At 41.5% G+C, this 9,157-nt stretch overlaps 1 protein-coding gene across 2 annotated transcripts; it reads right to left on the bottom strand.

Annotated features, from left to right (window-relative positions):
- Nucleotides 1–887: 887 nt before the first annotated feature.
- On the bottom strand, nucleotides 888–5,577 carry LOC129816975 (junctional adhesion molecule 2A-like). Of its 2 annotated transcripts, XM_055871978.1 has the most exons (10): nucleotides 5,463–5,577; nucleotides 2,927–2,992; nucleotides 2,703–2,813; nucleotides 2,322–2,471; nucleotides 2,025–2,212; nucleotides 1,789–1,897; nucleotides 1,492–1,602; nucleotides 1,382–1,400; nucleotides 1,203–1,242; nucleotides 888–1,020 (listed from the first exon to the last, which is right to left on the bottom strand). In XM_055871978.1, the coding sequence occupies exons 1-10, from the start codon at nucleotides 5,509–5,511 to the stop codon at nucleotides 982–984; spliced, it is 882 nt and encodes a 293-aa protein (XP_055727953.1). In that variant the 5' UTR covers nucleotides 5,512–5,577; the 3' UTR covers nucleotides 888–981. The 2 variants fall into 2 exon arrangements, with proteins under 2 accessions (XP_055727953.1, XP_055727952.1); XM_055871977.1 differs by having other exon boundaries at nucleotides 2,322–2,813.
- Nucleotides 5,578–9,157: the final 3,580 nt, after the last annotated feature.

Here is a 9,157-nt window from a genome sequence, read left to right on the forward strand (position 1 = left end):
ACACTATTCCAAATATTTGAATTAATGCTCAGAAAAACAGTTCAAGACCCCCACATGTAGAGGCAGCAGAACAACAATAAAATAACAAAATGAACAATAGTGCCGTAGTTTGTAGATCACTAATATATACTATTATAATGTATAGAGTTGACAATCTTTGCTAAGGTCTTTGTGCAGTCTGCCCCAGATAAATATCCTACACTGTACCGCCACCTTGTGGTTCGATCATGTAAAAAACAACTGGATGAAAATCTGTGCCTGATGACAGCTTGAACATTCAAACAAATGTTATTTTTTTCAGCCGACTACTTAGTACCTTCCTACCTCTTTGTTTCTTATAAATTATACATTTTAAAACTGATTAGAATCAGTATGAGGTTCATGGCCAAACTTATCATTTTGTCAAATAGAAGGCATCATTTGGTAAAATAACTTTAATTAAAAACTAGCTATCTAAAAATCGTCAGTGCTTACAGACACCTGTTCAAACATCACATATCCTTCATCACACAGAAACCTTGTAGGCTACATCCAAAGCCGCAAACAAATACTTTAAAAACATAATTATAAAAGCATCTCTGTAAAACAACAATAATAATACACATCGTTGATTCTCAATACAGTCATAAACATCAGAATTTTCTATAAAGCACAAAAAGAGAAGAGTACATACAGCAAGTGACAGTTTTTGTGACAAATATATCATTGTGCATCATCCTTTGGCCACTAAGTGGTGTAAACAAGCTAAAATAGGTATGTTGAACAATCTCATCCATCCACCCAGTGTGTGTGTGTGTGTGTGTGTGTGTGTGTGTGTGTGTGTGTGTGTGTGTGTGTGTGTGTGTGTGTGTGTGTGTGTGTGTGTGTGTGTGTGTGTGTGTGTGTGTGTGTGTGTGTGTGTGTGTGTGTGTGTGTGTTGGAGGGGGACTTTGTGTGATTTCACTGCTTCAAGCTTTGATTTGAGTTTCACAAAGGAAACCCTCAAATCATGAAGGACTGGGTGTGTTTGTAGTTCTTGGGCTGCAGAAAGGGAAAGAGTATCCATCAGTTCACTAAACCTGTTGGTATTATCAACAACTCAGTCTTATCAACACGGCGGTGTGGTCAACAACTGCTCAAAGAACAGTCCAATGTAAAACATGACAACTTCTCTACCAAGCCAATACTGATAGTAGAAGAACTAGGGTTGGGAACACACTCACGTTTCTGGTGGGAGGAGGAGGTGGATTGTAGGAGTTGGTGCTAAAAGAAAAAAGACAAATACCACAATTAATTATTTTATTTTATTTTATTTTTTCTGTAAAGAATCGCTATAACTAATGAAATGAACTAATGAAAAACACCATGATAAGTTGCCAGAATGGTTGTCTGAAACACTAACCTTCTTCCTTTCTGCTCCTCTGTTGGCAAACATGAAGAACAGGACAGTTAAAACATATTGTTCATGTTATCAGTCAGTCACAAGCTCAGTCAGTAGTGGTAAGTACTCACTCTTGTTGCAGCAGCCCCGTCGATGACAGAGGCACACACCCAGGCAGCACATGACAATGAGCAGGAAGAGACCTACAGCTCCGGCTATCAGTGTCGTCATACTCAACTGATCTGAAAAGAGGGGGCACAGAGGGACGAAGAGATGGGATAGGGGCCGAGAGAGAACAGAGAAAGGCAAGAAAGATAAGCATGATTGATGATTGGAAGAGAGAGAGAGGGTGATAAAAAGGAAGAGAAAAGACAGAAAGGGTTCAAATTTCCACAAACATCCTAACACACACACTGGATTGTACATACATTCCATGACCTTCATGTGATGGGCCACACAGCTCTTTGGCGCCCCCACACTGTTGGATGCCTCGCAACGATACTGGCCTGAGTCAGCCTTGGACACACTCTTGAACTTCTGCTCCAGAGACACACAGAGAGAGTAGACAATCGTTGAAGACAGAAAGAGAGTATGCAGTGTGAGAAAACGTCATTAACGTGCCTTTGATCAAGCACGTGAACCACCTCCATTACATTATACTCACCAGTGTTCCCTTGTCAGTGTCCATGCTAAAGGAGGTGTCAGTTGTGTGTGTGGTGCTCAGCGCCTTGTTGTCTTTGTACCAGATGTAGGTAGGAGGGGGTACACTGAGTTTATCCTTACAGTGGAGCTCTACCCCTGCCCCAGACAAAACTGAGCTGGGCACCTCACAGGACGGGGTGTGGGGGGGCACTGGGGGAGGAGGATATGATTACTAATGACCGCACAAAGGCCCCTCAGCACAAATACACAGACACCCTCAATCTCTCTCTCACACACACATCCACACGCACACTCTCACCCAGTACGTTGAGGGTGACGTTAATCTCTCCCAGGTTGGTGTGGTCTGCTGGAGCACTGACCTCACAGCGGTACAGCCCAGAGTCCTTCTGGGTAACGGCGTGCAGCGTCACCGTCGCACCCTCGATCTTGGCCCGACCTGCAAAGGATCCTTGGATACCACAGGTGACAAGGGTTACAAAGATGAGAGAAAAAGTGTAAAGAGAGGAAAGAAGAAATAACAACAAGATAAGAGGGGGAGGAATGTAGTAAGAGATGGTGTTAGAGGGGAAGAGATAAGAGAGACGGAGAAGAGGTGGAGCGGTGCAGTATAGTAGAATCAGGAAAAGGGTTGAAGAAAGAGAGGCGAGGAGGAAGAGAGAGAGGGAGGTATAGTGGTCACCGCTGAATTTGCCATCAAAATAAACAAAGGTGATGTCCTTCCCTTTCTTCTTCCACTCGATACGAGGGTTAGTCTCCTTCTCTGTCTTGAACTGACAGGACAGCACAGCGTCTGACAGAGACCGAGAAATTCAAAGAGAGAGACAGAAACAGTGAACAAACAGTTCATGAACTCACAATTCATCCCCTCCCCTTCTCTTCATCATCTAACTCCTCCTCTCGTACCTGTGTTCTCATGGACCACCACTTTGGCCTTACTGGTGCTCACTGTCAGAGAGAAGGAGGCAGGACCTGAGAGAGAGAGAGAGAGAGGCAGCACTCAACATTAACTATTTGTAGCAAGGTTTCTAACTTCTAACTTTCTTTCTTATATACAAAAACTTTACGTAAACATTGACTGAACTGAGATTTGTACTACACAGTCCAGATTGGGCTGAGGGGGGTATTTCAGAAGGTATTTGTTTGAGAAAGAGCAGACACAAATCCAGACACAGACAGACAAAGAGATACGCACACACACACAATGCAAACACTCATTCACTTACTATACACACTCACCAACACATGTACACACACACAGAGCGAGGCAGAGTAAACCCACAGAATAGATATGCCCTGGTGCCTGGTGTTACCAGCAGGAATGTCATGTGTAGGAGGAATGGAGGTGATGGATGGCAGACCACTGATCTCTACATGACCTGATTAACCTACACACACACTTAAACTAACATAGGAATACACACATACTGAAACAACACGCAAATATCAACACAGGCAAACATATTATCTGGGAGATTATTTTTTTATACTCTCTCTCTTTCAGACACACACATTTTACATTTGAGTAATTCAGCAGATGCTCTCATCCAGAGTGACTTACAGTAGTGAGTGCTCTCTCTCTCTCTCTCTCTCTCTCTCTCTCTCTCTCTCTCTCTCTCTCTCTCTCTACCTCTCTCTCTCTCTACCTCTCTCTCTCTCTACCTCTCTCTCTCTCTACCTCTCTCTCTCTCTCTCTCTCTCTCTCTCTCTCTCTCTCTCTCTCTCTCTCTCTCTACCTCTCTCTCTACCTCTCTCTCTCTACCTCTCTCACACACACACACACACACACACACACACACACACACACACACACACACACACACACACACATCAGTCGTCTAACCTAACTGTAATTGCTGATATTACATCAGATTTCTTTGGACCAGTGAACAGTGATAACGATTCCCATGGCCGTTTGGAAGAACAACCTCAAACACTACAGACAGTCTATAACCCTTCCAAATAGCAACTGATTGCATCTCTGGCCAATTAGCAGCTGGGTCATGGAGGGGCTATCGACAACATTAAACAGGACCATTGCCTGCCTACACCAGGCATCAGAGAGGTTGGCTCTCCAGAACCCTGGAGCCCCTCAGAGATCTGGCCTTTCATCAGTCTCTAGATCTCTGGGCTTGGACAGCATCAGAGGGTCTAATGTAAATAGAAGATCTGTATGATTCCCGTCCCACTCTTCCCTAAAGTGTGCTTAGTATCAGGGACACATACACAAGAACATACAATGCACGCAATGCATATATATATCGCTTACACACACATACAGCTTGAGAGGCACTGCTATGGTAAACACTATGATGGAAAATAAAGTGGGGGGCTGTCAATGTTTTGACCCACATTTGCACCCCAGTTTCCCAAACCATCTTGCTGCTTAACGTGTAAACTGATGTTTTTAAACTGTAGTGCTCTGTGTTGTAAATGTGTCTGGAACTTTGTGTGTTGCTATTTTGACCAGGTCTCTCTTGTAAAAGAGACTGTTCATCTCAATGAGACTAACCTGTTAAAATAAAGGTAAAATAGATTGAAAATCATCAAATATCAATACCATATAGCCTGTATGGTATTGAATACAACTATCCTGTATTAGTCATATGTATGAAGGTTGCAGTATGCATGACAGCTCATTGACTCCCCTTGAAATCTTATTTTCACAGTGGTATAAAGTACTTAAGTAAAAATACTTAAGTAGTTTTGGGGGGTATCTGTACTTTACTTTACTCTTTATATTTTGTACAATGTTTACTTTTACTTCACTACATTCCTAAAGAAAATAATGTACATTTTACTTGTTACATTTTCCCTGACACCCAAAAGTACTTGTTACATTTTCCCTGACACACAAAAGTACTTGTTACATTTTCCCTGACACCAAAAACATTTCCCTGACACCCAAAAGTACTTGTAACATTTTCCCTGACACACAAAAGTACTTGTTACATTTTCCCTGACACACAAAAGTACTTGTTACATTTTGAATGCTTAGTAGGACAGGAAAATGGTCCATTCACACACTTATCAAGAGAACATCTCGGTCATCCTTACTGCCTCTGATTTGGTGGACTCACTAAACACACATGCTTCGTTTGTAAATTATGTGCCCCTAGCTATCCATAAAAAAAAATATATTGTGCGGTCTGGGTTGCTTTATATAATGATTTATACTTTCACTTTTGATACTTAAGAATATTTTAGCAATTACATTTACTTTAGATACTTAAGTATATTTAAAAACAAATACTTTTTGATTTTTACTCAATTAGTATTTTACTGGATGACTTACACTTTTACTTGAATAAATGTATATTAAGGTATCTTGACTTTTACTCAAATATGAGAATATGGTACTTTTTCCACCACTGTATTTTCAGACAAAATATCCATTGGGCCAAGATAAAACTAATAAAAGTCTGCATCTCCATCTACTCACTCTGCAACAAGACGAGGAAGATAAGAGACAACATCCCCATGCTGTCCATAGTTCTTCCAAACGAGTAAACAGTGTCCAGTGAATTTAAATAACCTAGAAAGATATTTGAGTGTCTGAGAACGTTCGCTCCAGACAAGACTGAAACATTTTCAGACGTTCAGAAGTTCTTGAAGTTTTCTATGTGCGCGCTCCCGTTGGAGACCATTTCATCTAGCGGAGATACTCAGGCGCGCGCTCACCACGACACACGTGGTGAGCGCGCTACAGTAGACAAACGATTAGTCCTCGAAGAGGATTTACATCTTCAGTGTGTGTAGGCAATAAACGGTTATGTACAACGTTATTAACGAATAATGGGCCAATGTGTATACCGTCACAATACACCACCCAGCAAACACACAACCACCACACAACGTTCTCTAAAAGTTGTGGAACTTAAAGATGCACTATGCAGAAATCCACCATTTCCTGGTTGCAAAAATTCTAATAGTTAGCCTAATTTCAGTTTATGTGACAAAACACGCAAGCATAGTGTAGAGAATCACTGTACGATCTACTAAACTGCTTTGAAATATATTTTCCACAACCAAAAATATTGTATTTTTAGCTGTTTGAAGCTGGTGTACAAAACCGAAATTAAAAGATGCAAAACAAAACGTAAGAATGGAAGATATAGAAATAGCATACAGTACAGAACTATGGCTTCTTAGACTTTCTTTCAATATGAATGCCAGAACTATAACACACATTTCTATGTGAATTTGGATGGGTCGCCCAAAAAGTTACATATTACAGCTTTAATGTGTCATTGCTACTATCATGTATGTTAGATATAGCCTACAGTAGCCAAAATAGCGATTTTTTTCAATTTGTAATTTTCTACCAATTTGTAGCAAACATCTTTTCTCTATCAATTTGTGACAAAGGTGTACTTTTCTTGTTGAAGTAACAAGTTCTAAGTTGGGAAAACATTAATCTTTCTGTTTATGCTCATTGTACAATCTAGGCTACAGCACTGTTTTTGCAAATGTAGATATTTTTATGTTTTTATTTAAAAATGTGTGGTTATTATAAGTAGGGCCATGCTTTTTAGGTACTTTTTGAGCCACTTTTCTTTTACCGGTATTTCCAGCATTATCCACTAGTGTTGCTGCAGGTAGAAAATCCTAGGAAATGTTATTTAATTGAGACAAGCTGTCTCCAATCAACCAATCAATGTCTGGTCGTGCATGTGTTTGGCGAGGGGAAGGCCTGAACCAGGCTAGACGTAGCTCTGCGAATGTTAATCGCACAAAAACTATTATTTGGCAGGGAATGCTATTTGTAGATCAGTAATTCTACTACACCTCACTTTGCTCAAGCTGATCCTCTCCAACGGACTCGGAAGTTGTAGCTAAAAATGTGTCAATTAGGGGCAGAGTCAATGAAACCAATCAATTATATTGTAGCGAATTTGGGTGTAGCCCCGACCGGGACTTGAACCAAGGTCTAGTGGGGGGTTTGGACATCTTGGCGTAACAGTTAAGGTGTTGGTTTGACAGTCGCTGTAATGCGATGCTCTGGCGGCATAGAAGTCAGGCGCAGGAGAGCAGAAACTGATTTACGGCTGTGTTTAATAACCATAAACCACCATCAACAGAACAATAAAATAAATGGGTCAAACAAAACCCGGTACATACCTGCATACAGTTCATAAGTACTACGACAAACAATTACGGACAAGGACATGGGGGGGAACAGAGGGTTAAATACACAACATGTAATTGATGGAATTAGAACCAGGTGTGATGGAAGACAAGACATAACCAATGGAAAATGAAAAGTGGATCGGCGATGGCTAGAAGGTCGGTGACGTCGATCGCCGAACGCCGCCCGAACAAGGAGAGGGACCAACTTCGGCAGAAGTCGTGACAGTCGCTGGACATTACAGGAGGCTGCTGAGTTGCAGATGGCTCTTAATAATGGCCGGAACGGCGCAAATGGAATGGCATCAACCACACGGAAAACATGTGTTTGATACCATTCCACAAATTCTGCTCCAGCCAATACCACAAGCCCGTCCTCCCAAATGAATGTGCCACCAACCTCCTGTGCTGGCGCATTCACACACACAGATGGAGTCAAGAAAACACACTGCCATTGTTCTATCCTATAGACAGAGGTGGCTTTGGGGAGGTCAATAGGCTCCACACACACACACAGAGGGGATCAGAGAGGGACAGCTGGATGGGCTACTGTGTCTCTGCTCCCCTAGATCATGGGTATTATGTGTCTCACCACTCACATTCACACAGACAAGTACATACTGTCATACATTTAACATGTAGGTGCATTCATTCATTCATTCACACACACACACACACACACACACACACACACACACACACACACACACACACACACACACACACACACACACACACACACACACACACACACACACACACACACACACACACACACACACACACACACACACACACACACACACACACACACACACACACACACACGGCTGTGGCACCTGTTTCCAAGCCACTGTCTGTGCAGCTGCTGTGTTGAGAGAGGACACTGCTGCTGTTAGCTCAACACACACGCACACATGATGGAGGGGTTGACATGATGGAGGGGTTAACTATTCCCTTTGACCACAGGGAAACATTAATCAACAGCTATACCAGTATTTTTACCATATTTACTACCTTTTCTTGTAAGGCCACTAAAATGGAAATGAGACTGATTACAAAATGCAAAGCTGCAATAAATAAAGTAGCAGATCAAAGTTCACGAAACAAAACGTGAGTGATAGATTAATGACAGGCTGATAGATAAAGATATACATGCAGCATAATTCTTTGTTTTTGCTAGCAATTTCTTTAGGAGCTAAATTATCTGTAAACTAAACTAATAAACACTGAAGGGGAGGGACTACTGGGTTGTTTTAAGACTGGACCTCAGTCTCTTGTCCAGTGTCCTATCAGACACTTCGCTGTTGTGTAGTGACCTGAATCAGGAGGTTGATCCCTAGTGGGATTGGATCATACTGACCAATACTGTACTTCTGTCTGACATACATTTTCATTTCAGAAAACAGGTTTGGCTAAGTCCATTGTCATTAAATCTTTAATCACATTCAAAATACCCAAAGGAAATTGACAATTGCAGGATTACAAAACAATGACCACTTTACAGTTAAATTGCCATTCTATAACCTGGTGTTATACATCTGCCGCTATGACAAGCAGGAACTACATTCACTATTTCATTTTATATACATTTTCTATGAGACTCATTCTACAAGGCCCCACACACGTGACCAAAACGCGCTGTTACAATGAGTCTGCCAGCGACTGTTGTTGATTTGTAACATTATAATTATTACATATTGAGATAGGGATATTGTTTTCTTGACTGTAAAGTCTGGGAAACCATGAAACAGAGGGAGAAAAATAGAGGGCTGCTGAAGAGACACTGAAATAGAGGACAAATGTGTTTAGGAATTTACCTGCACATGATAGGAGTGGAGGGGTGTTTTAGGGGAGGGGGGTAATACAGGACCAGCTCTTTATAGGGCCAGGAGAGCTCATAACAAGATCATACAGAGGCACACATCACAAAGCAGACAATTGGAGCCATTACCTTGACTACGTTCACAGGTAAGGCAATAACAAAGCATGAAATTATACATTTTTTCT

The sequence above is a fragment of the Salvelinus fontinalis genome, chromosome 19 (assembly GCF_029448725.1).
Source record: "Salvelinus fontinalis isolate EN_2023a chromosome 19, ASM2944872v1, whole genome shotgun sequence".
In the NCBI taxonomy this organism is placed as follows: domain Eukaryota; kingdom Metazoa; phylum Chordata; class Actinopteri; order Salmoniformes; family Salmonidae; genus Salvelinus; species Salvelinus fontinalis.

Coding starts and splice junctions, on each gene's coding strand:
- LOC129816975 (XM_055871977.1), bottom strand. CDS start 5,511: ATGGACAGCATGGGGATGTTGTCTCTTATCTTCCTCGTCTTGTTGCAG. Junction 2,814..2,926: donor GGTGGTCCATGAGAACACAG/GTACGAGAGGAG, acceptor GGTCTCTGTCAG/ACGCTGTGCTGTCCTGTCAG. Junction 2,213..2,321: donor CGTCACCCTCAACGTACTGG/GTGAGAGTGTGC, acceptor CTCCTCCCCCAG/TGCCCCCCCACACCCCGTCC.